General features: G+C 46.9%; 1 protein-coding gene across 2 annotated transcripts in view; it reads left to right on the forward strand.

Moving 5' to 3' along the window:
* Nucleotides 1–18,672, forward strand: part of LAMA5 (laminin subunit alpha 5) — a 398,257-nt gene that overhangs the window by 213,099 nt on the left and 166,486 nt on the right. Inside the window, exons 15-23 of one of the 2 annotated variants that reach the window (XM_086932859.1) lie at nucleotides 344–478; nucleotides 1,276–1,413; nucleotides 8,858–8,910; nucleotides 9,352–9,451; nucleotides 11,092–11,144; nucleotides 13,588–13,693; nucleotides 14,645–14,744; nucleotides 15,765–15,921; nucleotides 18,346–18,484. In XM_086932859.1, coding sequence (XP_086788985.1) covers nucleotides 344–478; nucleotides 1,276–1,413; nucleotides 8,858–8,910; nucleotides 9,352–9,451; nucleotides 11,092–11,144; nucleotides 13,588–13,693; nucleotides 14,645–14,744; nucleotides 15,765–15,921; nucleotides 18,346–18,484 — 981 coding nt within the window. The remainder of the gene's footprint in view (nucleotides 1–343; nucleotides 479–1,275; nucleotides 1,414–8,857; nucleotides 8,911–9,351; nucleotides 9,452–11,091; nucleotides 11,145–13,587; nucleotides 13,694–14,644; nucleotides 14,745–15,764; nucleotides 15,922–18,345; nucleotides 18,485–18,672) is intronic. The other variant, XM_086932860.1, reaches the window with a different exon arrangement.

An 18,672-nucleotide genomic window follows, 5' to 3' on the forward strand; every position in this document is an offset into this window, starting at 1 on the left:
CCTCTTTGTCATTGTGAATCCCATCTCTTTTGGATGTTGGACTCTTGGTACCAGATGTCATGCCTTTCGCTGACATTTGCGAAGTAACACGGTCATCTGATGCACTGATTTGCCTGATATGAAGATAAGCCTCCACCTGTTAAACTCCTCCTAGGTTTGTCCATAATTATGCCTAACTTGCTGGATTCCAGTTTCACTTTGGATCACTTCTTCTCTCTCTTAGAGCTCTTAGTTGCATCTTAACTCCCTCTCTTCTGTGTTGAACTCCTCGGACGCTCCTCTTCAGTGACCCCATCCATGAGAATGCTTTCACTCACTTAAACTCATTCTCTTTGTTTTTCAGGCTGCTCCTGTGACCCTCGGGGCTCGGTGGATAATACCTGTAGTCCGACTGGTCACTGCCAGTGTCACCCCAACTATGCTGGGCCAACGTGCAACCAGTGCGCTCGCGGCTTCTACGGCTACCCTAGCTGTGCAGGTGGGTAATGATCAGCCTCGTGACTGATACTGTGACACTCTTAAAGATATTGGATTTCCCTCTCCCCAATATGACTATGGCATTTTAAGAGACCACCTGCTTCATGTCTATCCTGATTTCCCCCTTGGAGTTACTGGCCCACACACGGTTCCAAAGACTTTTGGTCTCTGGGTGGGGGAGGGGGGAGAAGATGGACAGATACCTGTCTGCACCACCTCACTGGTAATAACAACTTGCATGGATCTCTGGGAAGAATGATTTTATACCCTTAATGGCAGTTTACATTTCCATAATGCTTTCTCTACTTTGTTAGCTAGTTCTCCTAGCCAAGTTAGTTCTTTATGAACCCTGTAAATAAACACACAATTGAAAAACAATGACTTATACAATCATCCCTGAAGTAAGGCTGTCGGTTGACCCAGAACTCTCACCCGAATATCGCTCCAGTCAAGGAGCTTGGTTATTCTTGGATACTTAATGGAATAAATGGAATAAAATGTAAATATTGCATAACATGATTTTGCACATGATCACAATTGTGGGGAATTATTGTGCAAATACAAGAAGATTGTTTTGACTATTTATGAAATTAGTACGTAGCTTTGACTCAGAATATAGCAACACGGAAGTGATCGGTATAGATCAGTTTTGCTATGCAATCTGCAGCACCTGGATGAGTTTCTGTTGTGGGTGTTAAATTTGTGTGTTATTTTTGTAAAACTCAAAAGTTTTAGAATTGCTTTTTTTAATAAAAATACATGTGCACAACTCTATTTCTCGTGGTTGTTGCATTGCAGCTTGCCAGTGTTCCATTGATGGCTCCCTGCATAGCATGTGCGACCCGGTGACGGGTGCGTGTAGCTGTCTTCCAAAGATAACAGGGCAGCGCTGTGACGTCTGTGTGCCTGGAGCCTATGGATTTCCACGCTGTGAAGGTACTGTTCTCCACTTGATTTGGTTACCTTATTAATAAGAGGATTTTCGATTGCAGAGGGGCGGAAGGGCGCCTGCTTCGTACAGTTGTGGTTGGAAGTGGTTTATGTATTCCTGAAGGAATATGTGGCAAATTACTTGGCCTGTGCACTAAACAGACCTTTACCAATAAAGCATGGATTGCAATTGAACTGTATGCTCTGAGTGCCTTCTTCCTGTAGAATGTCGCATCAAGCCCCACTAAAGAAGCTGCGGGAAATATAATGCACAGTTCTCTTTGTTGAGCATTGAGCACAGTGGTCCAGGATAGAAAGCGATAGAAATGGGGTTCGCCTTCAGAAAATATTCTCCTGTCTACTTTGTAGGATGTCCTGCAGAAAAAAGGCACTAATTGCTAGATTGCTTCTAACTCTCAACTCAAAGTTACCAAATAGTTGTATTATGTCACGCAGTTCATGCAGGGGAGTGACCCAGGTACTGTGCTTTGTCAATGACACTGGAAATGGTGTTTCATTATATGCTAAGATCACAACAGAACACAGTTTACCCAAGCTACCCTCAGGGGTTGGGTCATATTATCATCAGCAACACAAAATTACCCCCAAAGGTTAGAACTTTCCAGGCTAATACGACAGTCCTGATGATGGTCCTTACAACTTGTTAACAGGACCGAAACGTTGACTTTTCGTCATTAATTGGACTATTGTTACAGAAGTGTCTGCTGATTGCCCTCATGATGACGAATTTTATGTATTGCATTGGTATGAAGGAATAACATTTTTGGATCACGACTATACCGTCAGGGGTAATTTTGCGTTGTTGATGTCTTTCTTTAAAGAGGTGTTGTGTTGCAGGTAGGTCATGGAACACAAAGGGACAGAAGCAGGCATTGCACAGTCTGCTCATGAGCCCCCGCTGGAGCATAAGTGCAACTTTTGCAGGTTTTAGATGAGCCTACTCGTGGATGGGGAGCAGCCTGCAGAGGAGGATGATAAACACAGATTGAGACCGAAGCGTCTCCCAAAATATGTGTTCGAGGCATGTGGGCTGCTAAATTCATATCTTAGCATTAGATCGCCACCTAGTGTTGGGTCCGGATGATCGCACATTGTTGTCCTGGAAGAGTCTTCGAAGTATCCTGAGATGGGTGGCTCCTCCCCTGGACTACAGTGCGCATGGGCATCGGCTCCATCCCCAGATTGTTTTTTTCCGCCATTGGGTTCGGATGCGGTCTCGACGTCTCTCCGTCGGAACCGAATAAACATCTAATTTAACGGCCAAAAGGCTTTGGGTTCTTTACGTCGGTATTGTTTGCGTACGGTCTCGAGTTCTTCCGTCTCTCGGAGCCGGAATCAGCTGAGTTTTTACTACTCTTCGGACATCGAGGCCTTCTCATCGCGACTCGACACTAAGTTCCCAACATGGAGCGGAGCCCGTTTAAACTCTGTCCGCTCTGTGGGTCCAAGTACCCACATATAGACGTGCACCCGGTCTGTAATAAATGCCTTTCGCCAGACCATGACGAAGGAAGTTGCAGGGCCTGTGCGAGTTTCAGGTCGAAGAAAACTCTCACGATTCGGCGCGCGGTGCGCCTCGTGGCCAAACAGGCGGCCCCGGATCCAGAGAACATATTCGACGACCAAGAAGAGGAGGACCAGAGCCATCATCTTCAAATCTCCCCGCCTGAGACGGAGGTCGAGGCTGATCCGGAATATGACGACGACGGAGTCGTGGGTCAAGGCCTTGAATACGTCGACGAGGTAGGGGACGACGATATGGTTTATGGGGCCGCGGAAGATAGCTCAGGGGACGAGCTATGCCCCGAAGTTGGCGGACATCTGGAGAGGGTCGCAGGATCGCCTGTCGGCCTTACCCAAGACCCTGCAGCGCAAGCCACGGCCCCGCCTGCTGGCCCGGCCACGGACATACTTGCTGCGCCGAGGGTTTCGAAACCGAAACTGAAAGCAACGGTCTCGACTGCACCTAAAATGGCCGACCCGAAACCGAAACCGAAAGTAAAGGACTCAATCGTCCCTAAGATGGCGGTCGCAACGGCAAAAACAATAAAACCGGCGGCCTCATCGACTCCGTCGACCTCCGGTCCGCAGAAGCCGAAGAAACACGGCGATTCCGCAGGGTCGAAATCGGCGCCGGAGGAGAGATCCTCTAAGAAGGGCGGCACGCACAAGACAAGCGCGCCGGCGCAAGCAAAGCCAGCCAAGGCAACAGACACAGCCCCGGCTCCAACGGGGGCATCTGCGCATCGCTCCAAGGACTCGGGGTCGGCGCCGTCCATCCCTCCAAAAGACCAACGGACCGTCGCATCCGAAGGCAAAGCCACCTCGTCGGTGCCAAAGACATCGGTCACCGACGCATCTCTCGTGGCTGCTTCACTGCAAAGGATTAAGGAGAAGGCTTTCTCTTCGTCGACGCCAACGCCATCGACGCAGAAGGCGGCTGACGTCCCGGTCAAGCCCGCAAGTAAACTTCTCTTCCTTCTACCGCCAAAAGTGGCGCCGAAGGCCTTCTCATCAAAATCGACGCCAAAGAAGTCGGAATCTTCTACGGCAGGGGCATCTTCGGGGCAAGTGCTCGACCCAGAAGAGGATTCGGAGTGTTTCATAGACGCGGACACGGGGAAGTTAACCCTTTACAAAAGGAAGATTACTTCGCAGCCGGTGGAATCCTATGTCATCCCCCTAAAGAAGAAGAAGTTTCCAGAGGACGCCTCAGGCCTCATGGAACCTATCCAGACTCCTCTGGGAAGGAGCCCAACACCGTCTCCAGGCCACTCGGACAGTGAGGGCTATGGTGAAGATGAACAATACACGTTCCCGGCAAATGAACCTGATGCACAGCCAGATTCTTATTATGTCATGGGGGACCAAAACACCCAAGATGTGGGACAAGACCCACAGACTTTCAGTACACGTGCATCCCCTACAGAGGATTCTGCAGGTTTTCATGCACTCATAGAAAGGGCAGCTGCTAATCATGATGTGGACATGCATGCTGACCCAGTTGAGGAAGACTTTCTATTCGACACCTTTTCAGTTTCGGAAAGAACCGTAAAGACCCTGCCTATGCTCAAAGGGGTCCTCAAGCATGCTGCGGACATCTTTAAAGAGCCTACCAGGGCGAGGGTGGTCAACCCACGTATTGAAAAGAAGTACAGACCAGCGCCTGCAGACCCTGCGTACATTCGAGGACAGTTGCCGCTTGACTCCCTGGTGGTGGCAAACGCACGCAAGAGGGCCAACTCCCAAACAACGGGTGAAGCTCCTCCCCCGGATAAGGAGTCCAAAGTGCTAGAGGCAGGAGGCAAGAGAGTGGCTGCACAGGCTGCCAATTTCTGGCGTATTGCAAATACACAGGCACTACTGGCACGCTATGATAGATCACATTACGACACACTAGAGCAGATTGTGGAACACCTGCCTCCGCAGTTTCAAGAGGGCACCAAAATGATTATACAAGAAGGACAACTGATCTCCAACGCGGCCATAAAGTGTGCACTTGATGCCGCGGACACAGCCGCTAGGGCCATTAACACCAGTGTCATGCTCAGAAGACAGGCTTGGCTCCGCATATCGGGGTTCAAACCTGACATTCAAACAACCATACTTAATCAACCAGTCAATCCGGATAGACTGTTTGGTCCAGATGTTGACACCACCCTGGAAAAAAATTAAAAAGGACACTGAAACTGCTAAATCTATGGGGGCCCTACAATCACAGCAGTTTCGTGGCAATAATTTTCGTCGCTCAGGTGCCCGTGGAGTCACCAGAGGACAGTTGGGTCAACAATCACAGTTCCCTAGAGGTGGAGCACAGTCCTCGTACCCCAAACAAAACAAGAGGGGCTACAGGGGAAACAGCAACAAAGGACGTGGCAAAGGAGGCAACAATCCACGCTCCTCTGCCCCAAGCAACCAGTGACTCTCTGTCACTGCCCCCCGACCATTTAACACCTGTCGGGGGGAGAATACAGCAGTTCCTGCCCGTCTGGATCAACATCACCACAGACAGGTGGGTGCGACAGCTTATCCAGTACGGTTATTGTCTAGAGTTAAAGTCCACTCCACCCAACATTCCACCAAGGCAAAGACCTATGTCCGCAGAGCACTTGCACTTATTGCAGCAGGAAGTGTTGGTGATGCTGCAAAAAGGGGCAATAGAGCTCGTGCCAGTGGGGGAGGAAGGAACAGGGGTTTATTCCCTGTACTTCCTCATTCCAAAGAAGGACGGATCTCTCAGACCAATTCTGGATCTCCGTCCCCTCAATCTGTACATACTGTCAGAGCATTTCCACATGCTTACACTGCAACAGATCCTTCCTATGTTAAACAAAGGAGACTTCTTAGCAACCTTAGATCTCAAGGATGCTTATTTCCACATTCCGCTACATCCGTCCCACAGAAAGTACCTCAGGTTCACTATCCAGGGCACGCATTATCAGTTCAAAGTCCTACCCTTCGGAGTCACAACTGCCCCAAGGGTGTTTACCAAGTGTCTGGCGACAGTAGCAGCGCACCTCAGGAGGCAGAACATCCATGTCTACCCCTACCTCGACGACTGGCTCGTTCAAGCCAGGTCGGAACGGCAGTGCGCCGCGGACATGTCGACTACCATTCACCTCCTTCACGACCTGGGTTTCTCGTTGAATTACCCAAAGTCACACCTTCAGCCGGCACATGTCCGGCAGTTTCTGGGTGCGACGATCAATACCCTGACGGCCAAGGCGCAACCAAACCAGGTCAGGATAGACGGCATACAGTCTTTAATCCAGAAGTTCAGACCGGGACACTCACTTCCAGCCAGAGTGTTCATGCAGTTGATAGGCATGATGGCCTCCTGCATCTTCATAGTCCCTCACGCACGGTTGCATATGCGCCCGCTCCAGGAGTGCTTAGCAAATCAGTGGACACAGGCTCAGGGACAATTAACAGACCTAGTGTTGGTTACCAGTCGGGCATACAACTCTCTGCATTGGTGGACTCCACACAACCTTTGCAAGGGCCGACTGTTCCAGGAGCCAGTGCCACAGGTTATCCTGACAACGGACGCATCTCTCCAGGGATGGGGAGCTCATCTGCTCACTTACACGGTGCAGGGACTATGGACGACGCAGCAGCAGAAGATGCACATCAACTATCTAGAACTGATGGCGATCTTCATGGCACTCAAGTCCTTCATTGTACATCTGTGCAACAAGGTGGTGTTAGTCCGGACGGACAACATGACCGCGATGTACTACATCCAGAAGCAGGGAGGCACCCACTCACCACAGCTGTCTCACCTGGCTCAGAGCATGTGGAAGTGGGCCATTCAGAGGAACATCTTCCTCATGGCAGAACACCTCCCAGGGAAGGACAATCAGATGGCGGATCTGCTCAGCAGATACAGTCATCAAATGCACGAGTGGGAGATACATCCATCGGTACTCCAGCCGTACTTCCAAAGGTGGGGTCGTCCAGACATAGACCTGTTCGCCACAAGGGAGAACGCAAAATGCCAAAGCTTCGCCGCCAGGTTCCCACACCCCCAATCGCAGGGCAATGCGATATGGATGAACTGGTCAGGCAAATTTGCTTACGCTTTTCCCCCGACACCTCTGATACCACTGGTGGCGAGAAAACTAAGGCAACACTCGATGACACTCATCCTAGTTGCTCCAACGTGGGCGCGCCAAGCATGGTACACCACGTTCCTCGAACTCTCAGTGGTGCCGCATCAAAGACTGCGCCTCACGCCCAGACTTCTGACGCAGAACCATGGAGAAATTCAGCATCCAGATCCGCAACAGCTCAACCTAGCGATCTGGCTCCTGAAGTCTTAGAGTTTGGATACCTCAACCTACCTCCTGAATGCATGAACATCATCAAGGAGGCGAGGAAGCCGTCAACCAGGGCATGCTATGCCGCAAAATGGAAACGTTTTGTCATTTACTGTGCAGACAATGACATAAACCCGCTAGATGCATCTATCCCTAACATCATTTGCTATCTGTTACACCTTTATAAGTGCAAGCTAGCGTTCACTTCTATTCGGATACATCTATCCGCCATCGCAGCTTACCTTCAAAATAGGCAGCACCTCTCAGTCTTCGGGGTGCCTGCCATTAAAGCGTTTCTTGAAGGTCTGAAACGAGTCATTCCCCCAAGAACACCGCCAGCTCCGGTGTGGAACCTCAATGTGGTCCTCACCAGACTGATGGGACCGCCATTTGAGCCACTGCACTCGTGTGAACTGCAATTCCTGACGTGGAAAGTAGCTTTCCTAATTGCTATTACGTCACTGAGGCGTGTTAGTGAGCTACAAGCGCTCACAATCCAAGAGCCATTCATTCAGATTCATCCAAATAGGGTAGTGCTACGTACTAACCCCAAATTCCTTCCAAAGGTGGTGTCACATTTTCATCTCAACCAAACTATCGACTTGCCGGCATTCTTCCAGAACCCACAAACAGTGGCGGAAAGAATGCTCCATACGTTAGACGTACGGAGGGCGTTGATGTACTACATAGACAGGACACAACACTTTAGGAAAACAAAACAACTTTTTGTTGCCTTCTCACCACAACACAAAGGCAACCCGATTTCCAAAGCAGGAATAGCCAGATGGATTGTTAAGTGCATTCAAATCTGTTATCAAAAAGCAAAGCGCACTTTAACAATACCCCCAAGGGCGCACTCCACACGCAAATTGGGGGCATCCATGGCTTTCCTAGGAAACATTCCTTTAGAGGACATTTGCAGAGCAGCCACGTGGATTACACCACATACCTTTACAAAACACTACTGTGTTGATGTACATTCCAAACAGCAAGCGGCTGTAGGACAGGCTGTTCTCAAGACACTTTTTCAGGTTTCTGCAGCTGGCACGGGCAACCGCCGCTGATGGAGGGACTGCTATGTATTCTATGCTAAGATATGAATTTAGCAGCCCACATGCCTCGAACTGAATATGCTACTTACCAGTATGCATCTGTTCTTGGCATGTAGGGCTGCTAACATTCATATCGCCCACCCTCCTCCCCGGTGCCTGTCGCAGCTGCAGATATACTATTGTATTCAATCATTAGCATGGACATCCTTTACACTTTTCACTCCATCCTCTGCCACAATGGCGAAAAACAATCTGGGGATGGAGCCGATGCCCATGCGCACTGTAGTCCAGGGGAGGAGCCACCCATCTCAGGATACTTCGAAGACTCTTCCAGGACAACAATGTGCGATCATCCGGACCCAACACTAGGTGGCGATCTAATGCTAAGATATGAATGTTAGCAGCCCTACATGCCAAGAACAGATGCATACTGGTAAGTAGCATATTCAATTAACTTCACTCACAGACAGACGAGCCAACTCTGTGCAAAAAAACATAAAACAAGAAAACATGCAGGCGGCACCGATTGATATTAACTCTGATATTATTTCATCATAGTGGGGTCCTGTAATCCAGCGGGATCAACCAACCTGGAGTTGTCGCCAACCTCGGTGAGCTAAAAAAACGCTGCTCCCCCTATTGTGTGTATTCATTTACCTATACCTTGTCTCTCACCCTGTGCCTTGTCTATCCTTCACCCCATTTGTTGTCTGTTTCTCTTCAATGATCTTGTCTATCCATCTCACATTAAATCACACAGCGGCTTGCTCTCAAAGTACTTTGTCTCTGTTCCTCCTCTCCTACATCTTGGATGTTTTACTGCATTTCACTTCTGCCTGATTGCTATTGCCTGGAGTAAATGTTTTGCCCTTTGATTTATGTGAATGATTGTAAAACTATTTTCTGATCATGTTACCTGGTCTGGGACTGGAAAGTGATAAGCCGTCATCGCTCTGCACATCACACCAAATGTTTAGAAGAACTGAAGGCCACGGAGAAGCCATGGGTCCTTTCACCATGTTGTAAACCATGTTTCCTTTCTTCCTGGCCAGGGTTCCTGCCAGTGCAGAGGGTTTGTGGAGGGCCTGGCCTGTGACACATGTAAGCCGCTGTACTGGAACCTGACTCCGGAGAACCCAGAAGGATGCACAAGTAAGAACATTCTTAACTTTGAGGGGGGTCCCTTAACTTTGAGGGGGTCCCTGACCCAACACTGAGGGGGAGGTTGGCATGGGCATCGAAGAGACAAGGGACTGTAGAGCCAGGTCCTACGGTCACAGTGCTGAGCGTCAGGCTTCTCGGAGCCAACGTCGAGGTCCACATAGCCGGCATTGGGAGGGGGGGGGGGTGGAGATGGAGGAACCGAGCCGTCAATGGAGGGTCCATAGAGCAAATGCCATTGAAGGCGCCAAGTGGACAGTGAGGGCAGTGGGGGCAGGTGGACAGTGGGGGCAGGAGCTGACATGGAGAGAGCCCACAGCCACAGGAACCAAAGAGAAAACATTGAAACATCATTGAGCTAGCACTCCGGGGCGACCGAGCAGATATTGTAGGGTGGCGCACACATTGATTCCAAAGAGTTGGTCTTTAAATCTCCTCGGACCCCAAACAACTCCCTCTTTTGTCATTCACAGCACAAAGTGATACCAAAGAGTAGATTTTGGAACTGAAGGACCCACATAGCTGTCAGTGAGTCGCTTGCATAGCGGACCCTGAGAATCAGCGTGTCTGAAGCCTATAGATCTCGTATAGTCAATTCCTAGGAATCATTTTAGATGACATGGAAGAAGCAACTGAACCAGTACTAAAGGGCATAGAGAGAAATTCAGGGATTCGAGCAGTGACGTCAAAGGAGCGTCCTTAACCCCGGCAGCCTTTATTGAAACAGGTTAAAAAGCCTCTGGGTGAACAGTGCCACTCTAGAGATTGTTGCCCATATCTGAGTATCACCCATTTTCATAGATCCTGGGCATATTCATGTCACATCCTGAGCCTCTTCTGCTGGAAGTTGGCCTCTAATAGGCGCTTTTTGACTTCTCGACGCGAGTAGGTTATTTGTGGCGCTTGTCCTGCTCCTAGTGACGTCTCTGCCTTTGTGTTTGGCCAGAAGATGGATGCCTTTGTTTTGTGAATATCAGCCTTCTGACGGGTTTGTCTTGATAAATGGTGACCGCAGGAAACGTGCAATCTTTGGCTTCCTTAACAAATGTACCTCCCTGTTGTCATGGGAGCCCCACAGTTCCACTCGAGCAAATGTCCTGGAACAAAACATTGTTTTCTTGTAGTAGAACTATCATTAGCTGCCGGTCTCAATTAAATTAATTTATTTGAATGCATATTATATCCATAAAAGTACGATTAAAATCCATACAATCCATTACATTAAAAAGAAATCATTAAAACATACATAAATATAACATACAGTGCTTACTGCCTGACTCCCTATGGAGGACAAGCGGGGGATGGGGGTTACCAGGTGATTGCCACTGGGACACATCCTTTTCCTTCTTTAGCTTTTTTTTGTATCTGAACCAGTCCTTTAATTCCCAGAATGCACTCCTTTCCTCAACGAAAGCCAGACTGGCAAATGGGTGAGTGTCCCAGTGACATGAAGCCACCTGGCAGCTCTACCCAATAAAATTTTTTTTATTCCAACCCAGAGGGGGCTGCACTTAAACAGCTATTCGTCGTCCCTGGTTTGAAATGTCTTCCTTTCAGCTTTGTTCTCGGAGTGCTGCTCGTCTCGTCTTGTGGTTCTCAGTTTATCCCTTATGTTTACCTTTTCTCCGCAGGCTGTCTCTGTGATGCTCGAGGTACAGCCAGCGGAGTAGCCGAGTGTCATCAGGTGAGTCTTACGCAAGCGCTTCACCAGCATTCGTCGGGTTAACATATGGGGTGGGCGAGATCCTACCCTGAATATTTAAAGAGACAACAGGACGCAGGTGGTCCAGTCGTGGCTAGTGCTGGCCTGCGCCCTGGGACCGGGGCAGCGCCAAGGGCTGGGTATGTAGAACTGTGACAAGTGGAAGGGGCTGCAGAGCCCAGGTTGACTGCCTTTTACAGTTCATTTGGGAAGTGTTTTATGGGGAGTTTCTGATGAGACATTACTACAAATCAGTGCTCCAGGTTTTATTGCAGAACAAAGTTGTGATAGAGTCTGCCCCACTGTTTGAAGCATTTTTTTATATAAATAAACACTTAAAAAAAAAAAAGAATAACTGTAGAACCGCAGAATAAAAAAGTCGACTACCGTCTTGAGCAAAAGCATAGATGGTGTTTACCCATTGTGGGAATTTGAAATTTATGCACACGCTTTTCCACATTTGGAGAACACGTTCATTTTCAAGTAGAAGCTCCCATCTGATCAGCACTGCTTGGGAAACGTCGTAATTATCCGCTTGTTGTGTATGGCTTACACAGGTAGCCTGCACACTGAACTCAACACCAGGTCATGCTCTCTGACGTCACTACAGTTGAAAGCAAAACTTGTTTCCACTGTTGGTATTTCAGAGGCAAAAGTTCCCTTACCCAGTCTTTCCCCTGCCTCACTTGGGTTTTGGGTTAAGGCCATCCCTTTCACCTGTCTATTTTCACGGTTTGTGGGTCTGAGGGCCGGATCTAGAGCGCTGCGACTGGTGTGGCCACACTGGGCGCTGACCAGGAAATGGGGGGGGGGGGGCGCAGAGAGTAGCGATAATGTACAATTTAACAGCACCTGCTGCAGAGTTCCTTGCGCGTCTAGCTTTCAGGCAACACTACAAATGTCATGATTACTCTTGTGATTAATGTTCCTGCGAAAGAGAGCGAGATCGGAGTTTTAGCCAATGGTTGTTATAACTCGCCATAAAGTAGCGCAGAGGGTTAATATGCCTGCAGCAGAAAACAGAGCTATATTTTATGTGGACAGCTGAGTGAATTAGTAAAGTCAACCTTTAGCATCGCCTTTGAACAAATGAAATGTGTTTGAGAGAGAGGCTATGGAGAGATGAGGGGCGCTGTTGCCGGGTGGTAGTGAGGGAAGGTATATGGGGGGGGGGGGCTCCATGGTGCACCAGGTGCCACCAGTGCTAAAGCCGGCCCTGGTTCTCCACATACACAAGCAAGGTGGGGGAATGTGGCTGGCACCACAACCTGTATCTCTTTCTAAGACACATATTGGCACAGACCTGCGACTGACCGGGAGTTCAGTCAATGCTGAGTGGTCACTCCCAGAGCTGTTCTCAGCATGGTACCGACTCTTCAGGGCATGGCTTTGGGTGGAAAAGGAAGGCACAGTGTGTGTTCGACTGAGTGACCAGACACCAGTCATTTGATATTTTTATGGTTGAAATGGAGGACATGTTAAGGGTAGCCAGTTATTTTATTTTTTTAATATTAGACATGTTAACCACATGGCTGCTGGGCGTTTTCCCCCCCCTGTGCTGGAAAATGCCATTTTAGTGGCACCATGACGAGCTCAGCTCGTCATCAGCACACGACACCCGTGGGTGATGACGAGCTGAGCTCGTCATCAGCATCGAAAGGGTTAATAATATTGAGGTCAGAGAGGTAGGTGAGTGGCAGGACACCTGGCAAACCTTTTATATTTGAGCAATTGGGTGGTGGGTACCAGGACACCAGGTACTTTTATCTTTTAGGAGGGTCGGTAATGCAGAGGGGTGGCGACGTATCTGGCTGTACAGGAATTTCTTTTTATAATGTGGTAGGGGAGGGGAGAGCAGGCCAGAGGGTGACTAGATTGGGCAGCAGAACACGCGGTTTCATTTTAATCCACCTGCACTTGGCAATTGTTTTATCACATCTCTTCCTACGTGGGCACACCTGATATTAGCTTTTTTCTGGATTCACTTTTCGCTAGTATTAGGACTCTTCTGCACTGTGGCACTGCCAGTCAGGCCCTGCCACTGTGAATGTGCTCTGTCCATAAAATTGTACTGTGAAATTGGTTTCATGTAATTGTTGTAATCATCTTTCCAGTAAGGCTATTTTACCATCTATATACAGAATTTATAAAGTAGCACCACATTCTAGGCAGTATACACTTTTATCCCATAGTTTCCATGTCACCCAATACGTATGTTTTCAGAAGGCAACTTTCCCTCCTTTCTAGGACAATAAACTCATTTTTCATCGAAGTTTATCCCAAACAATTAGCCCACACATTTTTAGTGAGTAAGACATTTGATTGCATCCAATCATGTGCTTTAAACTGACTGAGATCGTTGGCCTGAAGCCATAATGAGCTGAGCAGAGTTTTACTGTGCCCGTGTTTCTTTCCACGGTTTTAGGGCAGCGGACAGTGTTTCTGTAAATCCAACATCTGTAGCCGCAGCTGCTCTGTCTGCAAGGATGGCTTCTTCAACCTGTCGAAGGACAATTACTTTGGCTGTCAAGGTGAGCCAAAACCCCCATTGTCTGTGCAAAAATGAACTTAACCTCACCTCTTGACTGCCACCTTAATTTTGCTCTCAGCAAGTTTAACTGTTGCAAGTTACAGATTCCACTCAAGAGTAGCCTGTTACTTACAGTTTTCTGCCCAGGTGGCATTATAAAATGTACCCATTATCAGGTTGTCATTTGCAAAATTCTGTTATGAATTGTCTCGCTTTTCCCATTTTTAAATTAGCCCATGTAACTGAAAGTAATGTTTACCTTGTCCTTTAAAACACATAAAATAATTTGTTTTGAAGCTGTTGAATAGACCATAAGCATATTTAGTACTGTCACTTATAAAGTTTGGAAATTGAAATTGTTAAGTTTTTTTAAAAAATTTAAACTTGCATGTTTGTCTCTTTTAAAGAGGCTGTCCAGTTGTCTTAAAGGGGTCACCCGGTGAAAAGTAAAAAAAAAAAAACACTTGTCCTGTTAGAGAATCTTACATCAGCAATGGTTCTGGAATAACTCTTTAATGGTATCTGGTTGAGTTTCAAAGCGTATTGTGACACCCTTCCGAGATGGCCATTCAAACTTGAATCACAGTTTTTATGGTGTGGCATATCTGTGTTATTGAAACGGATTTGCAAGTCTCTACAGTTCATTGCTCATGTGCTAAAATTTCCACTTCTTGCTTTTTTCCATCTTGAAATTTCCTTCAATTGCTGTGGGAGGTGGACTTCAATACGCCCTGCTCAATTAGTGAGATCCAATATTCCCTCCCAACAGCTCGCTGGCATAGGCCGCATTCTCAATCTCTGGCATGGTAATGCCCCTCTCCATATGCCACAGCAGGCGAGGTGGCACTTCGTTCTGGAGTAGAGGGCACACCAGATATCACTGTAAATATTGAAGGGTGGGGGATGATTACTCTTTTCGGATAACAAGAAACCCTCTATTTCTTCTCCACAGGCTGCCAGTGTGACATTGGTGGTTCGGTGGGCCTGTCGTGTGACGAGCGGACAGGGGTTTGCCAGTGCCGGCAGAACGTCCATGGACCCAAGTGTACCCAGTAAGAACGCTTGCGTAAATTCAGTTTTTCACAGGCATGCGGGGGGCATGATTGGGGGAGTGCATGAAGTGTTTGAATTATTTCATTTGATACACATTTAATAACTGTATCGTCTGACTCTGATCTGAGCAAGGTTTGGTTTGAAGATTCAATAATTTATTCCTTGACCTGTGAAGCACTGCTTAGAAACCCTTATTGATGGAAGTGAGTGTTACTGCTTGTTTGCACAATATTTTAGCAAGTTACTATTCTACACTTAAAAGAAGGAGGATCCTTATCAGTGTTTGTTGAACTTTTATGTTGTTTGAATCCTAGTTTTTAATTGGCTTCCAGGAAAAGACCTTCATATATACATAATTACAATTTATGTCAAGTGAAAAAGGAAAACCTAAAGTGTTTTTTTTATGCAGAGTTCCTTTATTTGTTTCCTTAAACGGTTACACTTTATTATGGACACTCATTTTGTGTTCTTCAGTATCACTGTCGACTTCCTGGTTTCTCTGGTGAATACCTCTTCCTATTTTTAATGCCTGTCACAATTTGCTGCGATTCGATTTAGCCCCATTGTATAATTAAGTACGTTGTCACACCCACCGCCAGGCATGCTGGATTAATGTAGAGTTGACGTTTCTTGAAATAGAAACAATTAAACCATTTTTAAACAATCTTAGCTCCCTCCTGACGAGCAGAGGTCGAAATATAACAACATCTTAACTTACAGCAGAACTAAGTCTCATATCTTTGTCCAGTATGATTTTTTGATTTTTGTCCAGTATGATTTTTTGATTTTTGTCCAGTATGATTTTTTGATTTTTTGATTTTTCTTAGCTGTACACAATTGTACCCAGTGTTTCCCCACTCTCAAATAGCGCCTACCACATTTTAGCCAAATACATTTCAACCCAACGCTGCTCCAAGTTACAAAAGAGTTGAAAACACACCTCTTTAGAACATTTCATCACAGTGCAGTCTTCTGGAATTTCCGGTGTCCAAATTACATTTTTCACCTTTTCCCGCAAGACCCAAGAAAGACCACTACTTCCCTGACCTGCACCACCTGAAGTTCGAAGTGGAAGAGGGAACCACGCTTGATGGGCGGGCCGTCCGCTTTGGCTACAACCCCTTAGAGTTCGAGAATTTCAGCTGGAGGGGGTATGCTCAGATGTCTACCTTTCAGGTAAGGACAGACTGTTTGCACCACTTCAACATGGTGGGGGATGCATCGGTGTAGTTTTTTTTCTCACTGCACTCGACACGTTAGCTATTCTTCACCTGGTGTAGCTAACTCGGCAACTGTACAAGAGTTGTGGTCTTTCTGCTTGCCACTGATTAGCACTTGCCTGTGAGTACACTGCTGATCCACTGCTTGGTACTATAGGCACTATTATTTAACGCACAAGTATGCCAATGCTGATGAATCTATCACGTGTGGCGGACATATGGTGTAAGTGAATCAGTGGAGTGGTTTCGGTTTTTTGTGGTCAGGTTATGACATGCAGTTCCATCCTTGTTGATAAATTGAAGGCGTGTGATTACATCAGTGTTGGAGAAGCTTTCGAAGGCTAATATTAGTATTTAAAAAGCAGCTCTGGCCTGCATATAATTACGTTTGTAAACTGAAGATGTATATATCAATAGTGATGCATGACATCAGTGTTGGATAATCAAAGATATGTTGCTTTAAGGGTAGTGGAGAATCAATTTTGTATGACCATATCAGTATTTTGAACCCTGGATGTTGGTTTATGTCTTTGTTGGTGAATCTATGATGCATGGTCATTGTAATTTTGTTAAACGTAAGATGTGTTGTGATATTATTGCCAATGTGATGTCTTATCACTATTGAGGAATTGAGGATACGTGTTTATAGGACGTGTTAGTGAACCTGTGATGTGTGATTCTGTCCATATTGGTGAACCAACTCTTGAGTGTAAAAACTTGTAGTTATGGACCTATGATTTTGGTGAAGTGAAGGTCTCTGGTTATACTGCTGTTGATAAACTGATGCCTTGAGGTTATATCCGTCCTAATATGTGGTGAGATTGCTACTGGAGAATCAAAGAAAAATGTACATATCATTGATGAAACAATGGCAGAGCTGAACCTAAGACACATGATTGCACTCACAGGATGTGATTTTGCAGCATAAATCTTTTCTGGATTCACATGCAGTGCATCCTTCCTCCATCTGGTGGTTGGGTCCAGAATTTCTTTGTAGTCCTCCTGTTTTTACTTCGATAATTTGGCGTCCTGTCTTAGTAACCGTTTATGCCTAGTTTCCAGCCCCTAAGTACATTGCTGGGGCACTACATCACCCAGAGGACACTCGGTTCCCCTCCTTTGACTTCGCTGTGTGCGAGCGATGCCTTTCTTTTTCACCATTGCTTATAGATGACTCCTTGTCTCAGTGCGTCTTGCCACTTTCCTCTTGGGAGATGACCGCTTCTCGCAATTAGCTAATAACGAAAATGGTGGCAATTAGGAAAATACATTTATTGATAGTATGGTTGTACTCTTGTTGCTAATAATAATTATGAAGTTGACTAGTCTGTAGTTATTTACCCCACAAACTATTCATGGCCATTCCTTTGGTAACGAGATGAGCGCGTAGGCCTCTTAAGACCATTGTTGAGGTTAGCAGGATGACGCCTCTCGTTGACTGTTCATAATCTGCGAGCATTGCTGCTTTGACTTGAGAATAGAAGCTCATTATGGGTAGTCTGAGGTGCATCAGTATGTGAAGGGTCCTCATCGGTGCCTGGATAGATCCAGACTTGCGTGCGTGGATTGATTTTAAAAGAGAGGGAATGGGAGAGATTGGGTACTTCGCACTGTCTGTCTTTAGACAGGTTCATAGGGTCTTTTTGAATGAGAGCACAGGTCAGATGGGGGTTGTGTAAAGAGAGAGAAAGAGAGAATACCTTATATAGAGAAGCTGCAATGCAAGTAAAGTTTCTTTTAATTCTTGGCTCAACATGACTTGTCCTCTCAGATTGTATCAATATGACAATTGGTGGGCCATGGATATAAAACTGTCTTGCCAAGGTGTTAAGGTCCTAGACTGTAAAGTGATGCTCATCCCTGCCCTGCTTGTTCCCATCTGTAGAAATGACTTGTTTTCTATCACCGTAAGGTCTGTTTGCAGAACTGCATGTAGAATTGCATGTGTTGTGCTGGAGTAAATAAAGCCAGATGTTGTGTCCTGTTATTATTGAACTAAAGACTGGTGTGCAACACAGAGCTCATCTAAATGAGTCTTTAGAGCAACAATGAGGTCCTTCCAAGATGGTTTTATTGGTATGGTAAGCCCTTAACATTTCAGAAATTATTGCTAAAATGCTTCTGCACATGGCATTGTTAACACTGGCTGATGAGCTCCTCTGCTGTCTGCTACTAGTAAGTCTGTAGCTGTTGACTAGAACTTGCATGTGCACAACTCAGAGTCCTGGGATGGGTTGCAGTATTGTGTGAGGTTTTTTGTTTTACCCTGTGTCCTTGCTCCTTGCCTGGCTTGTGTGCGCGGTGGTGGTTGTGACTTAAGGTATGCTTTGCTTCTCTCCCTCTCGTCCCCTCCTGTGGACCTCTTGCCGCCTCTCTCCAGGCCAAAGTTGTGGTCACAATCAACGTGACCTCGCCAGACCTATTCCGCATCGTCTTCCGCTACGTGAACCGGGGGCCAGCCAGTGTGGAAGGGAAGGTCTCAGTGGTGGAAGAAAGAAAATTTAATGTTTGTGGCAACTGTAAGTGCATCCTCTACTTTTCAACTAACATCAGTGCTTTTCTTTCAAGCATCTTCCTTCCTTCCCCATGCATCTCCTCCAGCCCCCCTAGAGATTGCTTCCCTGTGGTGTGCATTAACCTGCAGGAAGGGTGTCTTTACCAGATGTGGTGGTATGCTGTGCCCTTCTGGACACGACATGTGCGGTCG

Source organism: Lissotriton vulgaris, chromosome 7 (assembly GCF_964263255.1).
Source record: "Lissotriton vulgaris chromosome 7, aLisVul1.2, whole genome shotgun sequence".
Taxonomy (NCBI): domain Eukaryota; kingdom Metazoa; phylum Chordata; class Amphibia; order Caudata; family Salamandridae; genus Lissotriton; species Lissotriton vulgaris.